The 25225-nt window shown below is 46.0% G+C and overlaps 2 protein-coding genes across 3 annotated transcripts; one reads left to right on the top strand and one right to left on the bottom strand.

Annotated features, from left to right (window-relative positions):
* The first annotated feature begins 8561 nt into the window (after nucleotides 1-8561).
* Nucleotides 8562-9223, top strand: LOC134226597 (uncharacterized). The gene is made up of 2 exons (XM_062707468.1): nucleotides 8562-8730; nucleotides 8792-9223. Exons 1-2 carry the CDS (start codon nucleotides 8716-8718, stop codon nucleotides 9107-9109), a joined length of 333 nt encoding a protein of 110 aa, XP_062563452.1. The 5' UTR covers nucleotides 8562-8715; the 3' UTR covers nucleotides 9110-9223.
* Nucleotides 9102-12741, bottom strand: LOC134226596 (daf-12-interacting protein 1). Of its 2 annotated transcripts, XM_062707467.1 has the most exons (4): nucleotides 12694-12734; nucleotides 12524-12629; nucleotides 10840-12170; nucleotides 9102-10710 (listed from the first exon to the last, which is right to left on the bottom strand). In XM_062707467.1, the coding sequence occupies exons 2-4, from the start codon at nucleotides 12584-12586 to the stop codon at nucleotides 9201-9203; spliced, it is 2904 nt and encodes a 967-aa protein (XP_062563451.1). In that variant the 5' UTR covers nucleotides 12587-12629; nucleotides 12694-12734; the 3' UTR covers nucleotides 9102-9200. The 2 variants fall into 2 exon arrangements, with proteins under 2 accessions (XP_062563451.1, XP_062563450.1); XM_062707466.1 differs by having other exon boundaries at nucleotides 12524-12741.
* Between the last annotated feature and the right edge of the window lie 12484 nt (nucleotides 12742-25225).

Below are 25225 nucleotides of genomic sequence, written 5' to 3'. Positions count from 1 at the left end.
TTGGTACTTTCGGCTTCACTGTTTGCGGGTCTCTATCTATAAACAACGTCTCTGGTTAAACCTAACTTCGGAAGTGGTGCGCTGTTTTCATTTGGTGATGTGCTATACAGCGCACCACTTCCGAAATTAGGTTTAACGTATAGATTGTGAGAAAAATCAAATTTCGATAGCGGCTATAATTCGGTTTTTACTGAATTTATAATATAAGAGTCTTCTCCATTCGGCTCGGTCCATGGCTACGCGTCGCCAACCACCTTGCCCGCTGCGCACCTCGCCTTCTTGTGCTCGTCGAATCGTTGTCGAGAACCATTTTCACCGGGTTACTGTCCGACATTCTGGCTACGTGCCCGGCCCATCGCAGTCGTCCGATTTTCGCGGTGTGAACGATGGATGGTTCTCCCAACAGCTGATGCAATTCGTGGTTCATTCGCCTTCTCCACGTACCGTCCGCCATCTGCACCCCACCATAGATGGTACGCAGCACTTTCCTTTCGAAAACTCCAAGTGCGCGTTGGTCCTCCACGAGCATCGTCCAGGTCTCGTGTCCGTAGAGGACTACCGGTCTAATGAGCGTTTTGTAGATTGTCAGTTTGGTACGGCGGCGAACTCTATTCGATCGGAGCGTCTTGCGGAGTCCAAAGTACGTACGATTTCCAGCCATGATGCGTCTCCGAATTTCTCTGCTTATATCATTTTCGGTAGTCGCCAATGCGCCCAAGTACACAAATTCTTCTACCACCTCGATTTCGTCACCACCGATGCAGACTCGCGGTGGGTGGCTCACACTGTCTTCTCTTGAACCTCTTCCTATCATGTACTTCGTCTTCGACGTGTTGATGACTAGTCCGATCCGCTTAGCTTCCCTCTTCAGTCTGATGTAGGCTTCCTCCATCTTCTCAAAGTTACGTGCCATAATATCTATGTCGTCGGCCAAACCGAGGGCGAAACCAAATAGCTGAACGGACTTATTGAAAATTGTACCACTCGTGTTAATCCCTGCTCTTCGTATTACCTCTTCCAAAGCTATGTTGAATAGCAAACACGAAAGACCATCACCTTGCCGTAACCCTCTGCGGGTTTCGAAGGGACTCGAGAATGCCCCTGAAACTCGAACTACGCACATCACCCGATCCATCGTCGCTTTGATCAACCGTGTCAGTTTATCCGGAAAACCGTGTTCGTGCATTAGCTGCCATAGCTGGTCCCGATCGATTGTATCATATGCGGCTTTGAAGTCGATGAATAGATGATGTGTGGGTACGTTGTATTCGCGGCATTTCTGCAGTACTTGGCGAATGGCGAACACCTGGTCCGTGGTGGAGCGTTCGCCCATAAAACCCGCCTGGTACTGCCCCACGAACTCCCTTGCAGTTGGTGCTAGTCGACGGCATAAAATTTGGGAGAGCACCTTGTAGGCGGCGTTCAGCAATGTGATTGCGCGGTAGTTGCTACAATCCAGCTTATCGCCCTTTTTGTAGATGGGACACATGACACCTTCCATCCACCCCTGCGGCAAAACTTCCTCCTCCCAAACCTTGGTAATGACCCAGTGGAGCGCTCTAGCCAGTGCCTCACCACCGTGTTTAAATAGCTCTCCTGGTAGTTGGTCAACCCCAGGGGCTTTGTTGTTCTTCAGCCGGCCAATCTCCTCCTGGATTTCCTGGAGATCCGGAGCCGGTAAAATTATGTCCTGCGCGCGTTCTCCCAGGTCCATCACCATACCGCCATCTTCGTCTGCCACATCGCCATTCAGGTGTTCTTCGTAGTGCTGCCGCCACCTTTGGATCACCTCACGCTCGTTCGTAAGAAGGTTCCCGTTTATGTCCTTACACATATCAGGCTGTGGCACGTGGCCCTTACGTGAACGGTTTAACTTCTCATAGAACTTTCGTGTGTTATTAGCGCGGTACAGTTGCTCCGTTTCTTCACGGTCTCGATCTTCCTGCTGGCGCCTTTTCCTCCGGAAAATCGAGTTTTGTCTGTTCCACGCCTGCCCAAGCAACCAGAAGTTCAGATTTTACTTAAACTTACTCTTAACCGAACTAATTGGTATGGTTCACATCAAGTTCCAAGCATGCTTAACGGAACTTTAAAGTTCACTTTTACGCTCCCACCATACAAAAAATTACTTAAAATGAGAGCTGATTAAGCTAAAATAGCCCTTCTTATACGAACTTCTGGTTGCTTGGGTGTTTATATCGTGCCTCTTTCGCCCTCGTGCCGTGTTGCAGCAATCTCGCCCATGCTGCATTCTTCTCTTCCACTAACTGCTCACATTCGCCGTCATACCAGTCGTTTCTCTGATCCGCGGTTGCGGTGCTACCAATGGCGGTTCGAATATTTATCTCTCCAGCCATCTTCAAGAGACGCTGCGCCTAGCTGCTCTTCCGTTGCACTATGGTCCAGGATACAGATTTACGCGGAAAGATGAATGTTACGCCAAAACTATATTTTTTAGAAAAAACTGTTGTTCTACAAAAATGTTTGAAATAGTAAGGCCATCATTATGGTTCTACCAAAAAATAGGGTGGCCCATCATATAAAAAAAATTAGAATTTTTTTTTTATTTCTCAGAATATTGACATGTTATGTTCTACAAAGTTGTAGCGCAGCTAATTCCAATTAATTTTGCTAAAAAAACTTTTTCTGTAGCTCTTAAGTTGGCTGATTTAGAGCAATTTTACCTAATTGGATTAGGGTGTACCTGAAAAAACAGTATTTTTAATCTAATTTTTTAGTTTTAGATTTCTCGAAAAAGTCGTCTTTGTTGGCCGGAGCAAGACAACCCCCTCACAAAGAACTACAAATACTAGAGTTCCCCCTCCACACCACGGCAGGCTACTGACTGATACTTCTGCCAGCAGCTGCAGTTCTATTTATTCAACAATAGGTATATACAATACATCCATAACAATATTCCTTAACCTACCGAAGAGCAACTACAACCAACTGGCGCCTACCTCCTATCTATCTTCGATCTACAGCGAAGCGTCGCACACTACCTGATATTCCAACACTTCTCCTTAGTGTGCACGCCTCACAACTCTCCTGGCTCCTTCTAACACCGAGCCTCCCGTCCAGAGCTCCTTCTCGCCGAACAATTCCTCCTGGCCCAATCCGTTGCCCGTACAAATGGCCTCTATCCGACGTTTGCACAGCACCCTCTGTTGACCAGTTCCTGAATGTTCCGATGCTCCTCCTGGACTTCTACTGACCAGCCAGCATCCTACCGAACGTTCCAACCTCCTGAGGAATGCCGTCCGCCGCTACCCAAGACTTACGTGGCTGATGCATGATCCCACTGCGCCACGCGACTTATGCGGCCGATCCATGATCCCACTGCGATAACGTCGACGGCAATAACATCCCACTAAGATGGAGAACGGGAATCGTTCCTGGGCCCATAACCTGTTGGCCGTAGGAAGGGAACTCTAGTTTGTTATTCTTTGTGAGGGGGTTCCCGTCTCCGGCCAACAGGTTATGGGCCCAGGAACGATTCCCGTTCTCCATCTTAGTGGGATGTTATGGCCGTCGACGTTATCGCAGTGGGATCATGGATCGGCCGCATAAGTCGCGTGGCGCAGTGGGATCATGGATCAGCCACGTAAGTCTTGGGTAGCGCCGGACGGAATTCATCAGGAGGTTGGAACGTTCGGTAGGATGCTGGCTGGTCAGCGTCCAGGAGGAGCGTCGGAACATTCAGGAGCTGGTCAACAGAGGGTGCTGTGCAAACGTCGGATAGAGGCCATTTGTACGGGCAACGGATTGGGCCAGGAGGAATTGTTCGGCGAGAAGGAGCTCTGGACGGGAGGCTCGGTGTTAGAAGGAGCCAGGAGAGTTGCGAGGCGTGCACACTAAGGAGGAGTGTTGGAATATCAGGTAGTGTGCGACGCTTCGCTGTAGATCGAAGATAGATAGGAGGCAGGCGCCGGTTAGTTGTAGTTGCTCTTTGGTATAGATTAAGGAAGTTTGTTATAGATTATTGTATATACCTACTGTTGAATAAAGAGAACTGCAGCTGCTGGCAGAAGTATCAGTCAGTAGCCTGCCGTGGTGTAGAGAGGGAACTCTAGTTTGTTATTCTTTGTGAGGGGGTTCCCGTCTCCGGCCAACAGTCTTCAGGTGACTTTTAGAGCTCGAAAAAATGCAACTTTTGATGGGTAAATATACACAATATCTTTTTCCGATCAAAAGTTATAATCGTTTTTCTGTCAAAATTACATTTTTTCATAAGTTGATATCTCCAGTTAGGGCAGACCAAAAAAATATGTTTATACGGCATTTGAAAGATAAATTAATATTCTTTATTATGTCAAAAAATTGGGGATATGTTATTTTTTTATCTCAAGTTTTACCAATTTTACTAAAATCATGTTTTTTCAAATAAATTGATATAACTCGACAACGGAAAACGATACAGACGATATTCTTATAGCAAAACACGCGTTTTGAAAAGCCCCAAAAGTCTTCAGAAGATGACACCCGTGAAAAATAAAAAATGAAATGAGCAGATCATAAATCTTGTTTTTTGAGGGACACCCTAATCCAGGTAAGTAAAATTACGCTAAACAGGTGAGCTTAAGAGCTACATAAAAAGTTTATATAGCAAAGTTGATTGGAAAAAGCTGCGCTACAGCTTTGTAGAACATTTTACGTCAATATTCCGCAAAATAAAAAAAATGAAAATTTTACATTTTTATAAAATGGCCCACCTTATTTTTCGGTAACTCTATACAGTGAACGTTCGTTAATTGGGGTTTTTCTAGTTGGGGCGCTTTTTAGTTGGGGGTTCGCTAATTGGGGCGAAACCCAATTAAAAAGCAGCTAAACGTCAGAATGTGATGTCAAAAACGCGTTGACGTTTTGTTTCCGTGTTTGGCGGGATCGATATTTTCTGGCGCGTAAAATTTCCTTTTGTTCAATGCAAAAAGTAAACAACATTGACGCTTGTCAAACCGCCGCAATTAGCGAACGGCATTCGCTAGTTGGGGTGAGGTCGTGCCCCAGTTAGCGAACGATCACTGTAATAAGGGCCCAAGTATCCAGAACAACTTTGTAGAACAAATTTTGTTTCTTAAAAGTATGCTTCAGACCGAAAATGCATCTTTTCTCGTAAATCTTGCAATACGATGATAATGATAAAACTTATAAAAAGTGTTAGAGCTGTAGATTTTTTATTTTTCATTTCTCGCGAATGTCATCTTCTGAAGACTTTTGGGGCTTTTCAAAACGCGTGTTTTGCTATAAGAATATTGTCTGTATCTTTTTCCGTTGTCGAGTTATTTTAACTTATTTGAAAAAAACATGATTTTAGTAAAATTGGTAAAACTTGAGATAAAAAAATAACATATCCCCAATTTGACATGATAAACATTGACATAATAAAGAATATTAATTTATCTTTCAAATGCCGTGTAAACATATTTTTTTGGTCTGCCCTAACCGGAGATATCAACTTATGAAAAAAATGTAATTTTTACAGAAAAACGATTATAACTTTTGATCGAAAAAAGATATTGTACATATTTACCCATCAAAAGTTGCATTTTTTTGAGCTCTAAAAGTCACCTGAAGACGACTTTTTCGAGAAATCTAAAACAAAAAAATTAGATCAAAAATACTGTTTTTAGGTACACCCTAATCCAATTAGGTAAAATTGCTCTAAATCAGCCAACTTAAGAGCTACAGAAAAAGTTTTTTTAGCAAAATTGATTAGAAAAAGCTACGCTACAACTTTGTAGAACAAAACATGTCAATATTTTAAGAAATAAAAAAAATATTTTCTAACTTTTTTTATATGATGGGCCACCCTATTTTTTGGTAAAACCATAATGATGGTCTTACTATTTCGAACAATTTTGTAGAACAACAGTTTTTTTCTAAAAAATATAGTTTTGGCGTAAAATTCATCTTTCCGCGTAAATCTGTATCCTGGACCCTCGCCTGGACCATAGTGCGTTGGAAGTGCCACTTCCAGCTGCTGCGCGTATTCTTGGGCTAGTCTACCGTCTTGTAGCCTCCCAACGTTAAGCCGCGGCGTCCGACTTCGACGCATGTTGTACACCGTCGAGAGTTTTGAGCGCAGGCATACTGCAACGAGGTAGTGGTCGGATTCAATATTCGCACTGCGGTGAGTGCGGACGTTCGTGATGTCGGAGAAGAATTTACCGTCGATTAGAACGTGGTCGATTTGGTTTTCCGTTTCTTGGTTAGGTGATCTCCATGTGGCCTTGTGGATATTTTTGCGGGGAAAGAAGGTGCTTCGGACTACCATTCCGCGGGAGGCTGCGAAGTTTATGCATCGTTGGCCGTTGTCATTCGATACGGTGTGCAGACTATCCGGTCCGATGACCGGTCTATACATTTCCTCCCTTCCTACCTGTGCGTTCATGTCACCGATGACGATTTTAACGTTCCGCAGTGGGCATCCATCGTATGTGTGCTCCAGCTGTGCGTAGAACGCTTCTTTCTCGTCGTCGGGTCTCCCTTCGTGTGGACAGTGCACGTTGATGATGCTATAGTTGAAGAAACGGCCTTTAATTCTCAGCTTGCACATCATTGCGTTAATTGGCTGCCACCCAATCACGCGTTGGCGCATCTTACCCAGCACTATGAAGCCGGTTCCCAGCTCGTTGGTGGTGCCACAGCTTTGATAGAAGGTAGCCGCACGATGCCCGCTTTTCCACACTTTCTGTCCTGTCCAGCAAATCTCCTGCAGCGCCACGACGTCGAAGTTGCGGGGATGTAATTCATCATAGATCATCCTGTCGCAACCTGCGAAACCTAGCGACTTGCAATTCCATGTTCCAAGCTTCCAATCATGATCCTGTATTCGTCGCCTAGGTCTTTGCCGATTGTATCGAGTCGCATTATCTCTTATATTGTTCGTAATGATTGGTTTTCTAGGCGGCTTATTGGGCCTGCGCAAACCTCCTGTCTCGTCGGAGGGCCGTCGTGTCAGGGCTGTTTAGCGTCCCACCTAACACTAGGACTTGGGCTTGTGCGCTTTGAGCGGCACACGGTCGCTTTGGTGGGGCCTACTTGCGGATACATGCAGCTTTTTATAGAGGTTTAACAGGGCCCACTGTCAAACCCCACCACATCCTAGGCAAGCCCCACAACTCACAGATGGCCTGGGGAGGGGTCGTCAAGGTCTTGGACATAGTCCCTGCTGCCCACAAATGATTACGCTGCCCATGCAGATTACGAGCTACGCTTATTACGATGCCGTTGTACTTTCACCTCGACTTTCACAACATCGAGCGCATTTGGGAAGCAAAAGTTCCGACGTTCCGACAGATAAGAAGTTACGCTCCAAACGTCTTCACAAACAACAATGTTGGCTCCCAAAAAAAAGCTCGAAATGCGGTCTTTTTCAACTCGGCGCAAATACAAAATGAATCCGGGGATAAAAGCGGTAAGCGGTATTTGAAAATTATGTTCATTTTGTTTAATTTTGCTAATTTTATTCCACAGGATTTTCGTCTGCTGATCGTGTATAAAACCTTGAGCAGAAGATCACAAACAGCATCCAACAACGCTTGAACAGCTTGACCATCGCCAGGAGCCATTAACCCATCCAATAAATAAGCAAAATAAAGTGATAAATAAAATTTATTGAAAGCAAAAATCTATTTTATATGTTTTTAAATTATTGTAGAAAATTAAAATTCAAAATATACTCATAACATTGAGAATGAACACGCTTTGAGAAGAAAATGTTGTTTGGAAAGTTTTGTACACATTTAGTTTTGAAAGGAATATGTTATTTTGAGAGTTCGGCTCTTGTCAAAGCTCCTGCTGAAGTGACATTTTTGCAATTGTAGATTCAACAGTGTTTTAAGGCTCCGTCAGACGTTGCAAGCAAATCACTCGTGCGAGCGAATGATTTCTGAGAGCACTCGCAATTGCAGTCACACGTAGCAGTTTTTTACTTTAAGCAAATGACAGATTTACTCTCATGCAAATATAAACAAAAACGAAAAACTTGTTTTTCGGCCACAAAATCTAATTTCATTCCTATTTTTGCAGTGCAACTCTGCCACCTGAAAACGTTATCACTTTTGCGAGCGAAAAATTTGCTAGTGCTGCACTAGCAAGCGCAATTTCGTTTCTGCGAGTTGAAAATTTTGACGCTTAGCAGTCACACATTGCAAGCGAGCGTTTGCTTACGAGTTGTAATTTGTTTGCATGCAATCACTTTCAGTGTAGTCAGACAGGCAATTTTTGACAGTTGTCACTTTCTGCGAGCAAAATGTTCGTTGCGAGTGGGAACATATTTTGGTGGGACAATATTTTTTGCATGGTAGTCGAACACGGCGCAAAATTTGCAATAAATTCAACCATAACTGGGTACTTGGTACCAAAAACGATGTTGGGTAAAGTGCCATTGTAAATACCGCGGATGACAGGCGTTTCACCCTCCTGTTGTCTATTGATGATGATGACACCGCGCTTGTCATACCGGCTCGGTGTCATTAGAATCAGACGTTGTCCAACGTCAAAAGTGATCGACTAAATTTATTTTAAATTTTTTCTGAGTACCCCTTCTTCTGATGTAAACAAAAACGCTAAAAATCTCAAACACAATCTAATGAAAAACAAAAGCTTTTAAGTTTAAAAAAAATAAATAACGTTTGTTTTGGTACGCGCTCTGATTTTGATGAATTTCTCTGAATTTGGGACAAAAATTTATTGAACTACAGTTCAATAGGAATGGACTTGAAAAAGGTTCTTATAATGAATATTCACACATTTATTTCTGTAATTTATTACACCTTACTACTTCCAGAAAAAAACGCCCGCGAAGAAGATGCCGTCCTCAGTTGGTTTACTTCGCAAGCAGGTAAGTGAACTGAAATCGGAATGGATGCGTCTGGAGGGCGACCGCATACAGTTGGCCGTGCGCTACACGGATTTGATGAGCCAGTGGAGTTCCATTTCCTGCACGTACGTGGGTGCCATACGCGAACGAGACGAAACAATCGAAAAACTGCTCAAGAGTTCTGGTCTCCCGTCGCCATCCCCCGGCATACTAAAGAACGAGAAGGAGCTTCGTGATATGGTTTTCGAGACGGCCGAGAAGGAGATACAGACAGAACTATGGTGATTTTTGATTGATGGTTTTAATCGCGCATATATTTAAGAATTACATTTGCAACCAATTACAAAACAATAAAACAAGGTACAAAATAAAATGCTCAACCACTGACGTTCAAACTCACGTTACCAGACTTTGCTTTTCCCTTCTTCTTTTTGCGAGTTACGTAGATGGTGGTCTCCAACTCGCTGTTGTCCTCTATTCGGAATTCGCTGTACTTGTTGGAAAAAACGATCACAACCTTCGATGATACATTTTGTTGGGACTCAGGTGGGTCCGCCGGTGTGATCGGTGGAGTTTCTGGGACTGGTAGAAGTGCTGTTTCTGGAGGATCTGGATTAGGAGCAATCAAAAGTTGGGTTTGTCCACAAGCTTCATGGTCCGCTTGGTGGACTGTCTCAGGGACCTTCTCGTTTTCAATAGGTGTAGCGGAGCCCTCCGATGAAACTTCTGATTTGTCAGATTCTGGCTTTGCCTGGACCAAATTCGTGTGGGTTTGATCTTCGTTAGACTGCACGTTGGATTGGATCTGCAGGTGCGATTCATCCAAAGAAGTATCTCGTGTCAATTGACATTCTGTTTTCTCATTTTTAGTTATGCTTTCCGATGGTGATTTAATCTCAGTCTCGAAGGATGACACAGAGGCCTCAATAGAAGATTGTTCAATGTGCGAGCTGTTTCCTTGTGATTTCATACCCTCAGGTATCATTTCAGGAAGAATCAATTCGAGTGGCGATACCAAAGCAACCTCATTTTCCGGTTCAGCATACTTTCCTGCGCATGTTTTTGTTTCATTAATCAATTGTTCCGTTTGTGCAAAATTTGTGAGAGTCTCAGTCTCTTGAGGCGGTTGTTGTAATGTGGGTTCTATCGGTTTGGAATCAATTACTGCATCCTTCGTATATGCATCAACTTTGTCACAGACCACGTTTTTGATATGTTTAGAACTGCCAATGTTTTGGAAAGCTCTCTCCTTGTCAGCTGTCTTTTCTTCAGAGTCTGTTTTCAGTTTCTTGCTATCCGCCGACTCAACTGCGTTTTTAGAATGGCGCCGCTTTCCTTTAACTGTTACTGGTAGCGATTCCAACACCGATTTAGCATCGTCCGAGTTCTTGCGATCCACAGAAGTTTCGTTTCTAGAATCTCGCCGCTTTCTTGGGACACACTCTGGAGGTGGTTCTAACAATGAGCTCTCATCGTCCGATCCAAAAAGATCTTTCATTGCCTGCTTTTTTGATTTAACGTGCGTACTCTCATCTATTGTTTTTTCCCTCTGCTGAATCGGCTCCGATAATCTCGACTTTGTTATTTTCTTCTCGACGGCATCGGATCTCAGCGATCTGCGCCGACTGGGCGTAGATGTTTTGGTAAACTTTTCCTGCAGACAATCATATTTTGATTTGTCTTTGGCTTCCGGGTTTGAGGTTTGCCGTCTGTCCGACTCCTTCCGATTGTGGCCGCTTCGCGAATGGTTATGAACAACAGACACCGGTAGCTTAGTCAGTAATATTTTTGCTTCACTATTACGGCGTTTTTTAATCTTTTCGGAGGTTTCTTTTTTTGGGGTTATCAACTTTTGTTGCACTTGTTCTGGAACAGCCAGTTGTGATCTGCAGAGAAAGTAATAGAATCAATTTTTAAACGATATAAAAATGAAATATAAATATCATTGCAAGTACCTATGTGCATAATTTTAGGCAAATAAGAAAAAACAACGAAGAAAAAGCTTCCGATCTTACCTCTTTGAAGTATTGCCGCATGGCTGTGATTCATCGGATGATACAAGCTCGCCATCCTCGAGATCTTGGTAATCCTCTTGCTGCTTCATCTCAATTACAGTCTCTACCGAATTGCAGTCATCGTCCAGATCCGCTGCCGCATCTTCCGATTCAACGATACGCAATTCACGGCTATCGTTTAGCCGCTGGTCGTCTTCGGAGGGTAGCTCCGGGACCTTTTCGAAGATCAGCGGTTCCTCAGGGGGAATCAGCAGAGCTGCCGGCTGCAAGGCATCCACTGCACCAGAACTCTTATCCAATCCTTCCAATAACTCGATCGACGTTTGAATGCATTCTGGCGTTGCTTGAGGAGGCGCTGGCGTCGAATCGCCGTGTAGTGCGCGCATTTTTTGCTCCACATCCTCCACCTTCGCGGGAGATAAACTCGCCCCGACCGCAGTCGTTCCAATCTCATCGGATTGAATGATATGGTCCTCCTGATTCGGTTTGCTCTCCTGTTTTATTTTCTTTGGCGACTGCTTTACCAACGGAACATCCCACATGTCAGAGTTACTGACTGCATTGAGCGTACTTCTGTCTGGAGAACGATTACCACAGCGAGACATCTCCTTAACGAAATGATCCAGCTCTCTTTCGTTCATCGGAATGAATGTGCCTGCCAGTTTCGCTTCTGAAATCGAATCTGCATTGCTAACCTCTTTCCTGGGTTTTCGCAACATACTGGGAAATTTCACCGGAGACATTTTCGGTGATCGTTCCTCGCGATGCCTTGCCCTCCGATCTCTCTCCCGCTCTCTTTCACGATTTTTCTGCGATAATGCCCTGTTATCGCGGCGGTTCTTGATAGGATCAATCTTTCCTCGGTTCTTCATCTCGTAAAACCTGTCCCGTGTATCGTTCCGCTTGCTTATTTCTCTGTACCGAGAACTTTCGCGCTTCCGACGATTTTCTCTTGAGCGACTACGTGAATGTCTTCTGTCCCTATCACGTGGACGTTCTTTACTCGCTTTCACATCCGTCATCGTCCCAATACTTTCTGTCTGCGCCTCCTGATCTAACATGCGGATTGACGCGGTTTGGGTCGATTTGTCATGCCGACGGACAGACCGCGAACCTCTTCGGAACGCATTGTCATCCTTCTGCCGTCTGATGTCAGCGATCAGAGTATCTTTGCGCTTGATTTCCGTTTTGGCTGTAAGCAATAGCGATGAAATGTTTTCCAGCAAAATTTCATTCTTCTTCGATATCGCTTCCTTTTCCGATTCTTTAGCAACGATTTTCGCTTTTAACTCTTCGATTTCCGCGTTAAGTTCTTTTACTACTTTGTTTTCCTAAAACGAAATCGCAAGATTGAAATAAAAATTATAAAAACGTAAGGAAAATTTCGACTATATGTTAGGTTCAGTTCTATATTAAAAAGATTTTTTTGAAACATTGATACTGTGGGAAAAATGCCGTTATACGCATAACTGTCCCATGTACATAGGGAATCCCTGCAAACATGGGACAAATATGCATATGACGTCGACACCTAAATAAAAGGGGGGAAATTAACAAACTCAAATCGTTTGTTTTCAAATACAACTAGGTAAATATTATAGGAACATAAAAAGATAATCTACGGGAAATATTATTTAATGATCATGATTCATACGTTCGGCCCATCCACCAGCCGATTTCCTACCTTCTGTGTTTGCACCTCAAATCCGTCCAAATCCCCGTAAATATCGTATTCGTCATCCATCATTGCACACGGCGGAAATTACCCGCTGTATTCAACTTTGAAAAATCTGTAATTTTTACCGACAACAATGCGAAAACACAGAAAAATCAAGACAATTTTCACGAACTTACATTTTTTTATTCGCTTTCATTTGTTTGTTGACATTTTCCCATCTGTTTTCAACGAGTCGGGGCAACACTCCGACAGCTTTGCGCGGGTGAATCTTTCGAGGAATTGTTGTTTGATGTATAAAGCTTTTGGTATAATTGCCATAATATTTTTTGTAATGTTTTTAATTTACTTTCCCGGTAATTTTTTTTTGCTCGATTAGTTCTACATATATTTAATTTATTTAAAGTCAACTTTCCAAAAAGAACATGTATGTATACCGCACATAAATTAAATAATTGCTAATTCGAGACCACACATAAAGTTTATTTGGACATATTTTTTATTAGTAGTTCGGGTGAAGAATGGATTATGTGTGCGCACATGTGGTGTTCGCTAATATATATATTATATATGTATACATTATAAGTTAAGTCTATGGATTTTTGCCAATAAATATGTGTGGATTTTTCGTAGTGAGTAACTCTATCCATGCTTCAGAAAATTATATTAAGCTCGTTTAGTGGAATGTATTAAACCGTCTAAGACGAATTAAGTACTGTCCATTTAATTCCACCAGTTAAATTTCGTTATCTTTGCAGATACGTATTTCGACCACAACTGTGTGGTCGTCTTCAGTGTCTTGTGTTTTCGGGCACGTTAAAGGCTGGCTTACACCTCGGGAAAATTTTCCGCCGGAATTTGGTCCCCGTGTACAGTATACCCCCGCTGATCCGACAAATGTATGGCCGGACTATCGGGATTTCTCTCGTTAATCCGACTGTCAAATCCATACAAATGAACCAAAACAAAATCACAGCACAAATTTGAAAACTGACAGCATAATGTGTTTAAATGGGTGTTGATACCTTTTTAATCCGGAAAATTCCGAATTAGCGAGATCCGGACTAACGAGTCGTCGGACTAGCGAGGTCCGGATAAGCGGGGGGATACTGTATTTTAAAGGGGGAAGGGATTTTGATTTTCCGTGTCCAAATCCCAAAACCATCGCATATGCAAAAATGCATGGGGAAAAAATCCGCGGATCAAATTCCCGAGGTGTGAGGCTACCTTAAGGGCTACTTTACACCTCGGGAAAATTTTCCGCCGGATTTTTGCCCCCGTGCATTTTAAAGGGGGCCGGGATTTTGATTTTCCGTGCCCAAATTCCAAAAACATCGCATATGCAAAAATGCATGGAGAAAAAATCCACGGACCAAATTCCCGAGGTGAGAGGCTACCTTAATGGCGGCTCTGTTGATTTAAAAGTGTGTCCGTCCCCGTACTTCTTTGACATCTGACTTGGGTTTGGCATTTCGATTACCCTCTCCCCTTAGTCCCCTTATCATGGAACAGAAGGAAAACGGAATGTCAAACCCAAGCCAGATGTCAAAGTAGTACAGGAACGGATATACTTTTAAACTCACAGAGCCACCATTACCGTGCGCGAAAAGCTGGATAGTTATTTATTTATTTATTCAGACTAAGGCCGAAGTGGCCTGTGCGTCTTCTCCATTCGGCTCGGTCCATGGCTACACGTTGCCAACCACGCAGTCTACGGAGGATCCACAAGTCATCTTCCACCTGATCGATCCACCGTGCTCGCGGCGCTCCTCGCCTTGTGCCCGTCGGATCGTTGTCGAGAACCATTTTCACCGGGTTACTGTCCGACATTCTGGCTACGTGCCCGACCCACCGCAGTCGTCCGATTTTCGCGGTGTGAACGATGGATGGTTCTCCCAACAGCTGATGCAACTCGTGGTTCATTCGCCTCCTCCACGTACCGTCCGCCATCTGCACCCCACCATAGATGGTACGCAGCACTTTCCTTTCGAAAACTCCGAGTGCGCGTTGGTCCTCCACGAGCATCGTCCAGGTCTCGTGTCCGTAGAGGACTACCGGTCTAAATAGCGTTTTGTAGATTGTCAGTTTAATACGGCGGCGAACTCTATTCGATCGGAGCGTCTTACGGAGTCCAAAGTATGTACGATTTCCAGCCACTGTGCGTCTCCGAATTTCTCTGCTGGTATCATTTTCGGCAGTCACCAGTGAGCCCAAGTACACGAATTCTTCTACCATCTCGATTTCGTCACCACCGATGCAAACTCGTGGTGGGTGGCTCACATTGTCTTCTCTTGAACCTCTTCCTGTCATGTGTCACGTCTTCGACGTGTTGATGATTAGTCCGATCCGCTTAGTTTCCCTCTTCAGTCTGATGTAGGCTTCCTTCATCTTCTCAAAGTTACGTGCCATAATTTCTATGTCGTCGGAAGCCAAATAACTGGACGGACTTATTGGAAATTGTTCCACTCGTGTTAATTCCGGCTCTTCGTATTACCCCTTCCAAAGCGATGTTGAATAGCAGAGCCGTAACCCTTTGCTGGTTTCGAAGGGACTCGGGAATGCCCCTGAAACTCGAACTACGCACATCACCCGATCCATCGTCACTTTGATCAACCGTGTCAGTTTATCCGGAAATCCGTGTTCGTGCATTAGCTGCCATAGCTGGTCCCGATCGATTGTATCATATGCGGCTTTAAAGTCGATGAATAGATGATGTGTGGGCACGTTATATTCGCGGCATTTCTGCAGTACTTGGCGAATGGCGAACACCAGGTCCGTGGTGGAGCATTCGCCCATAAAACCCGCCTGGTACTGCTCCACGAACTCCCTTGCAATTGGTGCAAGTCGACGGCATAAAATTTGGGAGAGTACCTTGTAGGCGGCGTTCAGCAAAGTGATTGCGCGGTAGTTGCTACAATCCAGCTTATCGACCTTTTTGTAGATGGGACACGCGACACCTTCCATCTACTCCTGCGGCAAAACTTCCTCCTCCCAAATCTTAGTAATGACCCAGTGCAGCGCTCTAGCCAGTGCCTCACCACCATGTTTAAATAGTAGTTGGTCAACCCCAGGGGCTTTGTTGTTCTTAAGCCGGCCAATCTCCTCCTGGATTTCCTGGAGATCCGGAGCTGGTAAAATTATGTCCTGCGCGCGTTCTCCCAGGTCCATCACCATACCGCCATCTTCGTTTGCCACATCGCCATTCAGGTGCTCTTCGTAGTGCTGCCGTCACCTTTGGATCACCTCACGCTCGTTCGTAAGAAGGTTCCCGTTTATGTCTCTACACATATCAGGCTGTGGCACGTGGCCCTTACGTGAACGGTTTAACTTCTCATAGAACCTTCGTGTGTTATTAGCGCGGTACAGTTGCTCCGTCTCTTCACGGTCTCGATTTTCCTGCTAGCGCTTTTTCCTCCAGAAAATTGAGTTTTGTCCGTTCCGCGCCCGTTTATATCGTGCCTCGTTCGCCCTCGTGCGGTGTTGCAGCAATCTCGCCCATGCTGCATTCTTCTCTACTACTAACTGCTCACATTCGCCGTCATACCAATCGTTTCTCTGATCGGGGGGCACCGTGCCAAGCTCGGTGCCAAGTGCAGCGGTTGCGGTGCTACCAATGGCGGTTTGAATGTCTCTCCTGCCATCTTCAAGAGACGCTGCGCCTAGCTGCTCTTCCATTGGGAGTGCCACTTCCAGCTGCTGCGCGTATTCTTGGGCTAGTCTACCGTCTTGTAGCCGCCCAATGTTAAGCCGCGGCGTCCGATTTCGACGCGTGTTGTACACCGTCGAGAGTTTTGAGCGCAGGCATACTGCAACGAGGTAGTGGTCGGATTCAATATTCGCACTGCGGTAAGTGCGGACGTTCGTGATGTCGGAGAAGAATTTACCGTCGATTTTTGCTTCGGACTACCATTCCGCGGGAGGCTGCGAAGTTTATGCATCGTTGGCCGTTGTCATTCGATACGGTATGCAGACTAACCGGTCCGATGACCGGTCTATACATTTTCTCCCTTCCTACCTGTGCGTTCATGTCACCGATGACGATTTTGACGTCCCGCAGTGGGCATCCATCGTCATCGGATCTCCCTTCGTGTGGGCAGTGCACGTTGATGATGCTATAGTTGAAGAAACGGCCTTTAATCCTCAGCTTGCACATCCTTGCGTTGATTGGCTGCCACCCAATCACGCGTTGGCGCATCTTACCCAGCACTATGAAGCCAGTTCCCAGCTCGTTGGTGGTTCCACAGCTTTGGTAGAAGGTAGCCGCTCGATGCCCGCATTTCCACACTTTCTGTCCTGTCCAGCAAATCTCCTGCAGCGCCACGACGTCGAAGTTGCGGGGATGTAATTATAACGATATAGATATCACGAGACGAATGTTTATCTATTTCCTTCATCCAGCTGACGCGCCACCTGTCGATGGGGATTGAGACTACTGAGCTTTTAATACTAAGTTTTTGCAGTGAGTTCCGCCTTAGATCACATTCAATGTTATGGGCATACGACAAACGACTCACTCCAGCCAGCTAGGTAGGGCTTGACGACCCCTCCCCAGCCGTCTGTGAGTCAGGGGGTTCTGCCTAGGAGGTGGTGGGGTTAACAGGGGGCGCTGTTAATTCCCTCCCAAAAACCACATATCCGCAAGCAAACCTTATCAAGCGACCGTGTGCCGCTTAAAGCATACAAGCCCCTAACCCCGAATCCCAAGGTGTCAGGCGACCCGTGCCGAAGGGATGAATGGCCTGGGGGGTGAAACAATTAGCCAGGTCGTTAACGGAGCCTGTGGAGGTTCCGCAGAGTGAGGGCTGCTTCGGCGGCAAGCGGGTGGCAATGGGTGGTACCCACAAAACCCCAAGTGGTGCACATGTGGTGCAAGCGAACGGGAGTTGGGGTATTACTCGTTATACCCCCACAGAGTGAGGGACCGAGTGTATGGGTGAGCACACAAGTAAGTCTCGCATGGTACGCATGGTCGGTAGTGTTAGAATGACTGAAGTCTGGTGAAGCCTGGTAGGAGTGTCGGGGCAGATACCTCTGCGGCACCTCAGAAGTAGGGGACACGAAAGTCTCGCTGCGTCTGGCAGGAGTGTCGGGGGTTGATGCTTCTGCGGCACCTCAGAAATCGGAGACATGTAAGGTAGTGGTGTGACCCCGTCCCAGGATGGGGAGACCACCACATTGGCTGAGGACTACCTGGGCTGAAACGTCAATGGGTGGGTGCTACCAGCATAGTACCTTACGGAGTCCTATTGACAGTGTCAAAGCCCGGGTAGGTGAGTGTTAGGCACGCTTGACGTGCCGGGTGTTCCACGCCCAAACGATGCACAGGAGGTGCACAGAGTGGATAAAAATGGGAGATGGAGTATTACAACCCCCACTGAGTGAGTGACTGAATGTCAAAGAGAGTGGTGCACAAGTGGTGCAAGCGATTGGGACTGAATGTATGAGCGAGCACACAAGTTAGACTCGCATGGTACGTATGGTCAGAGTGGCTGCTTAGGCAGTAGTGTGATCCGGCTGTCAGGGACGGAATGAGTGAAGTCTCGCTAGGCTTGGCAGGAGTGTCGGGGGGCAAACACCTCTGCGGCACCTCAGAAATAGAAGACACGAAAGTCTCGCTATGACTGGTAGGAGTGTCAGGGGTTGATGCCTCTGCGGCACCTCAGAAATAGGAGACATGAAAGGGTCTGCCTCGTAGCTGAGGTAGGAGCGGCATAGGAGCCACAAACCTAGGGTAGCCTCCGACATGGTAGACAAGTGGTGCCACCCTGTTGCAGGACAGGGTGAACACCACACTGAGATAGGACTGTCTATGTTGTGAGATGGCGGCATGGGGTACCCCCTGCAGGGTACTTATAAATTGGTCCTTGCAGTCATTCAAGCGGCATAGGCAGGTGAGTGTTGGGGCACATGTGGTGTGTCTGTGTGTCTTGTGCAAATGTGTTGCATGGGGAGTGTCGAAGAGTTGAGGCGCATACGTGCACTTGTGTACGTCATGGAGGGGCGCAATGCCCAATAGTCATCCCAAGTATTGCTTAATTGCGGGCCGGGGAATGACTGGAGAGGAAGGAGTTGGTTTTAGTGGGTCGGGAGTGGTGATCCCATCCCCACACTACCTGGGTTCGCCTCCCCAGGTGTCTGTTTGCAGATTTCCATTACCTTCGTTAAAAAAAAAAAAAAAAGAGGGCCAACTGGCATGTGGAGTGTCCCTACTTCGGTAGGGTAGTGCGTGAGCTGCTTCGGCAGGGAGTGAGTGATCTGTTTGTGCTGAGGCAGGAGTGTCATAGCGAGTCGCCGCCGCTATGGCAGCCTCGAAGCGCAGCAGAAGTCTGAGTATGGACTGCACATGCTAAGGTAAGAGTGTCGTAGCGTAGTATCGTTGATTAGTCCCCACATACCGCTATCGACACCTCGAGGCATGGCAGTGGAGTGTTAGAATAAGTTGTGGAGTGTACCTACTTCGGTAGGGTAGCGCGTGAGCTGCTTCGGCAGGGAGTGAGTGATCTGGTTGTGCTGAGGCAGGAGTGTCATAGCGTGTCTCCGCCGCTATTGTCACCTCAAAGCGCAGCAGAAGTCTGAGTATGGACTGCACATGCTGAGGCAGGAGTCGAGGTATCCCATCGACACCTCGAGGCATTGCAGTGGAGTGTTAGAGTGAGCACCTGAAAAGGGTCACATGGAGCGAATGGTCTTTGGAGAAGCTGCTTCGGCGGCAGGGTAGCAGTGGGTTGTACCCACACACCTACAGTTGTGCACATGTGGTGCATGGGGAGTGTCCCTGCTTCGGCAGGGTAGCGTATGGTCTGCTTCGGCAGTGGTGTGATTGATCTGCTCGTGCTGAGGCAGAGTGTCGTAGCGCAATATCTGTAGGCCCAGGCAGTTACCGCTATTGACACCTCGAGGCATGGCAGCGGAGCGTCCGGGAGAGCATCCAAGTAAGACTCAAATGGAGTGAATGGGGTGCGAGTCAGTCTCGCGTGGGACGAGTGCCTGTGTGAGCGATAATGAGTGAGTACGCTTAGTACTGCCGTCCCCCCAGAAGTAGTACTGCGAGGTAGTTCCTGGGGGAAACGATGGTGGAGCCCAAGGGAGTTTAGTCGGTATTACCGGTATGGTCGAGTCCGACACTCCAGTACACTTCCGTGTGGTAGTTTGGCAACTACAATGCACGTGTACTGGGTTAGTGTGTAAATGCATTCTCCCTTGTAAAAAAAAAAAAAAAAAAAAAAAGACAGCTAGGTATATTTTCCGATTTTGCTTTCGGCAAATTCTTAAAATTATACAGAAGTCAAATGCTGCCCGGAGAAACCCGTGGGATAAAATGAGAAGGGATGCACCATCAATTGTTCCTTTACAAAGTAATATAGGCTTTATAAACGGTTTCTTTCCGGTCGTAGGCTATGTAAATAAAAAATCCCAACCATTTCAAGTCAATCGTTCAACCAGAGAAGTTTTAAAAAAAACCTCGCCAGTGAATCGTAAACCGAAAAATTTGAAAAAAGCCAAGAATTAAAGCGAGTGAATTCCTAGTGCCTGTGATCGGAGTGAAAATTAGTTTAGTCGACAGGTCTGTAATACTTTCCACATAAAACCGATGTTTGCAAATCAATTTGACAAAATATACAAATATTAGGCAAATATAAGGACGCTTCAATCCATTTTCGGTCAACACATCGCCCTACAATAGACTAGTGTGCTTTAGGGTCTATAGGGTCTAGGTATGGGGCAGCAGGGACAGCAGGGACAGCATGGACCATGTCCAAGGGCTTGACGACCCCTCCCCAGCTGTCTGTGAGTCAGGGAGAACTGCCTAGGGCGTGGTGGGATTTAGCAGTGGGCTCTGCTAAAATCCCTCCCAAAAAACCACAAGTGCCCGTAATCAGACTCTATCAAAGCGACTGTGTGCCGCTTCAAAAGCACAAGCCCAGGGAGTGCCAACTGGCATGGGGAGTGTCCCTACTTTGGTAGGGTAGCGCGTGACCTGCTTCGGCAGGGAGTGAGTGATCTGTTTGTGCTGAGGCAGGAGTGTCATAGCGCGTCGCCGCTATTGTCACCTCGAAGCGCAGCAGAAGTCTGAGTATGGACTGCACATGCTGATGTAGGAGTGTCGTAGCGTAGTATCGTTGATTGGACCCTACATACCGCTATCGACACCTCGAGGCATGGCAGTGGAGTGTTAGAGTGAGCACCCGAAAAAGGGTCACATGGAGCGAATGGTCTTTGGAGAAGCTGCTTCGGCGGCAGGGTAGCAGTGGGTTGTACCCACACACCTACAGTTGTGCACATGTGGTGCATGGGGAGTGTTCCTGCTTCGGCAGGGTAGCGTGTGGTCTGCTTCGGCAGTGGTGTGATTGATCTGCTCGTGCTGAGGCAGGAGTGTCGTAGCGTAATATCTGTAGGCCCAGGCAGTTACCGCTATTGACACCTCGAGGCATGGCAGCGGAGCGCCTGGGTGAGCATCCAAGTAAGACTCAAATGGTGTGAATGGTGTGCGAGCACCCAAGTCAGTCTCGCATGGGACGGGTGCCTGTGTGAGCGATAATGAGCGAGTACGTTTAGTACTGCCATCCCCCAGAAGTAGTACTGGGAGGTAGTTCCTGGGGGAAACGATGGTGGAGCCCAAGGGAGTTTAGTCGGTATTACCGGTATGGTCGAGTCCGACACTCCAGTACACTTCCGTGTGGTAGTTTGGCAACTACAATGCAAGTGGCGCATTTCGCGCCGTGATTGCCGTAACTCCGTGCCGAGTGGACAGTCATCGCATCGTTCTGCGCAACGTCACCCGTTACCGATAAGCAGTCGTGATTGCTGGAAAGAAATACCACTTCCGACGTCACTCGTTACTGCTGACGTCATACGTTACCCTCCACGCTACAACAGACCGGTGGTGCCACCTGTGAGCCCAGACTAACAGCCTTGCGTAGCCAGCCAACCCACGTTCGACGGTAGGGCGAAAGTCCTATTTCCGGCTCGACTAGTCACGTACCGACCCGCGAAATAGCTGAGCTCGAGGAATCGCTCCCTGGCGGGTAGAATGAGACCTACGCTCCCATCGATACCATCGGCACAAAGGATTTAAGGTCAGATCAAATTATTTTGTAACCTAGAATTAAGTTTGAAATTTGTATGAATCAAGTTAGCCGATAATGTTGACGTCAACTAGAGTAGATCAGGGATCCCAAAGACTGAATAGAATGAGTCATGTACATACTAGCTACCTTAAATTTTGATTTTTTTGGTTGACGACTCCCTTGGAATTGTTGGATGCGGTTCGGTTAATTTTCACCCGTTTAATTGATTGCATCTCCACTGATTGGGTTTGAATTCGCTTTAGATGAAAGGATTTTGAGATTTGGATGTCTTGTGTTGGGAAAGTTGAAGTGAGATCGGGTGTTTGAGCCTATCAACCCGCCCTGAAGTTGAGTCTTAGCCGCGCAAGTAAAAACGCCTCAGCAGCCTCTCCTAAAGAGAGTGGCGCTTAAGCTGCTGTTGGTTCTAACGGACAAATGCATTCTTAGATCATCCTGTCGCAACCTGCGAAACCTAGCGACTTGTAGTTCCATGTTCCAAGCTTCCAATCGTGATCCTTTATTCGTCGCCTAGGTCTTTATATCGAGTCGCATTATCTCTTATATTGTTCGTAATTATTGGTTTTCCATGCGGCTTATTGGACCTGCGCAAACCTTCTGTCTCGTCGGAGGGCCGTCGTGTTAGGGCTGTTTAGCGTCCTACCTAACACCAGGACTTGTGTTTGTGCGCTTTGAGTGGCACACGGTCGCTTTGGTGGGGCCTACTTGCGGATACATGCAGCTTTTTATAGGAATTTAACAGGGCCCACTGTCAAACCCTACCACATCCTAGGCAAGCCCCACAACTCGCAGATGGCCTGGGGAGGGATCGTCAAGCCCATGGACATAGTCCCTGCTGCCCTGGTCAACACAAACGACACAAACGAAGGACATAAATCGATGTGCGTTACAGCGGGTGTTCCCAGGGCTCCATACTTGGTCCAACTCTTTAGAACGGAATGTATGACGGAGTGTTGACTTTGCAGCATGAGTCAGTCGAGGCTACCCAGAAAAGTGAAAATCGTGGGTTTTGCGGACGACGCGTCACTAGCGGTAAAGAGCGAGACACTTGAAGAAGTGGAGGTGTTGGTGATGGAGACGATAATTATGATCGAACGCTGGATGAACGGAGTTAAGCTGCAGATAGCTCCACCACAAAATGGAGGTGCTATTAGTTAGCAATTGCAAAGCGATCCAGCGGATGGAGATCGTCGTCGGAGGACATGAAACACTTGGGAGTGATGATCGACGATCGGATAAATTTCAACAGCCACGTTGACTACTCCTGTGAAAAGTCGGCGAAGGCAGTGAACGCAATAGCGAGGATCATGCTAAACGTAGGCGGGTCGGGTCACAGATGCTTCCGGAAGTACTTACATCGGTTTGGACATACTAATTCACCGTTATGTCCACTGTGTGAGAATGTCGAAGAGACTCCAGAACACGTGGTATTCGATTGCCCAAGGTTTGCGGAAGAACGTAGAGGAATGCCTGCCCTACGGGCGAACAACATCGCAGAGCGAATGTGTCATGAAGAAGGCATGTGGAATGTGGTTAGCAGAGTCGTGACGCAAATACTGTCAGAGCTGTAGCGTAGATGGAGAAGTGACCAGGGAATAAGCGTAGTCCCGGGGGATAGTCCAGAGAAGTGAGCCGTGTTTGGTCTCGGGTCGTCGAGGTGCCGGCGAACCGGAAGTCTTCTGCCAACTGGAATCGTCGGACCGATCTTGGCATTCAAACCGCCAACCTTCTGAAGAACGGGGAAGGAAGTGCTTTGGGTATGTGGGGCACCGCCAGTGTGGACGTCATTTACCGGCAGAACTGTCTGACCACCTCTAAAACCCGAAGACGAAGTCGGCGCAATTCGCGAAAGCATCCCCTACAAAAGCCGCAGGTAGTCGGGGCACCATCCGTGTGGAACTGGTGGAGTTAGGAAGTTTGTGGCACAACCGCCGAGGGATCGAGACAACGTAGCAGTGGATCTCAGCCAAGAACAAGAACAAAAACAAGAACAATAACAAGAACAAGAACAAGAATAAAGGAAACAAGGAATAGGAATAGGAATAGAAATAGGAATAGTAATAGGAATAAGAATAGGAATAGGAATAGGACTAGGAATAGGAATAGAAATAGAAATAGGAATAGGAATAAGAATAAGTATCGGCCACGCCACTACTTCTAACGATGCTAACCATAACCAACTAGCTAAGGCGGGAGTCATATTGCTGCGTTAAGTAAATGTAGTAATAGCCAGAAAGTGAATAAAAAAAAAACATCAAAAAGAAACAAAAGTCTATAAATGCATAAAACTTTGGAAAGCTCGATGCTAGCTATCATGTAGGTAATTTATTACGACGCCACGCTAATAACCAGTGTATTCGAAAATATGGCAACAGAGCGCTGAAAAGTTGTATGAGCTTACCTATCCATCACTAGCGTGACATGTCTCATATGTCTATAGATATGGGAAAATTGACCAGAAAATTTTGAGTTTATTCGGCAGATGTGATAGAGGCACATCGCAGGTGGACCGGCAAGGAGGCATCCAGGACCAGGATGCGACCTACAGGAGTAGGTTCCAGCGGAGCAGTTCCCGGTGACATTACAAGACCAGTGAGCAAGCGGGTGGCACCGCCCTCTGCTGGTCAAAATGTCACCGGAGGAAGCAGAGTTTCCCGATGGTAGCCATTGGAGAGTAAGCGGGTAGCACCGCTATCTACTCTGCCTTTGGATTGCCATCGGAGGTAGCAGAATCAGTTCCGATAGAGGCGGATAACTGATATTCCTCCCTCATTCGGAACTTGGATTGTTCGGTCGCGACATGGCGCAGCAGGTAGGGGAATAGAGAGAAAAGATAGGAAATGAAAGGAATAATTCTACTTCGACGGAGATGGGCGAAGTAGAAATGTAAATGGCCAGAAAGAAGCTTCGGTGGAGATAGACGGAGCTTCGGAAAAAAAAGAAACCATAAAAACAAGAAATGTACTTTGACGGAGATGGGCAAAGTATGTGAAATAAGAAAACAAAGGCAAAAGAAGAAAGAAGAAAAATGAGAGACTTTTATACTTCGAGAGAGATAGGCGAAGTATAAACAAACAAACTAGAACAAGACCTAAAGAAAAGATGGATTGTTTTCAGACTGGATGCATAAAGCTAAATTTGAAGTATAAATTGCAAATTTGAATTAAATTTGGTAATATTATAAGGAAATGGTGTGATAATTTAAAGATTTAGATATATAATATTTGTATTGCAATCGAAAGTATGACCGTGGCATGACCAAAGAGGAGTTGAATAAGAGATTTGGCTTACGCTTTTCATTCGATGTTGAATATTTTGATTTATTAATCGTATTATTAAAGACTCGAATAGTTAAATTGGAATGATTATTCTGATTCAGCATTTGAATTTGGATGATCAATTTGATTTGCTTATCGATGTTATTTGCAAATATTAGGATTGTATATTTACTGATATCTTGGATAGTGAACCGAATTAGAAAAAAAATTAGATTTCATAATTAGTATAATTAATAATACAAGTTTAGATTGGGTATATGGATATGTTGCAATACTACAATTTTCATTGAATGTGTTAAGAAAATTATTTTGAGCTTTTTAGTGGAATGTTTTCACCTGTCATAAGA

Source organism: Armigeres subalbatus, chromosome 3 (assembly GCF_024139115.2).
Source record: "Armigeres subalbatus isolate Guangzhou_Male chromosome 3, GZ_Asu_2, whole genome shotgun sequence".
NCBI classification, from domain to species: domain Eukaryota; kingdom Metazoa; phylum Arthropoda; class Insecta; order Diptera; family Culicidae; genus Armigeres; species Armigeres subalbatus.
This window is presented reverse-complemented; position numbering and strand designations above follow the sequence as displayed.

What these genes read in the sequence shown, in the direction of transcription:
- LOC134226596 (XM_062707466.1), bottom strand. Translation starts at nt 12,586, where the DNA reads ATGATGGATGACGAATACGATATTTACGGGGATTTGGACGGATTTGAG. An exon ending in TTGAGGTGCAAACACAGAAG is followed by an intron (nt 12,171 to 12,523) that starts GTAGGAAATCGG and finishes ATTTCGTTTTAG; the next exon opens with GAAAACAAAGTAGTAAAAGA. An exon ending in TGCGGCAATACTTCAAAGAG is followed by an intron (nt 10,711 to 10,839) that starts GTAAGATCGGAA and finishes CTTTCTCTGCAG; the next exon opens with ATCACAACTGGCTGTTCCAG.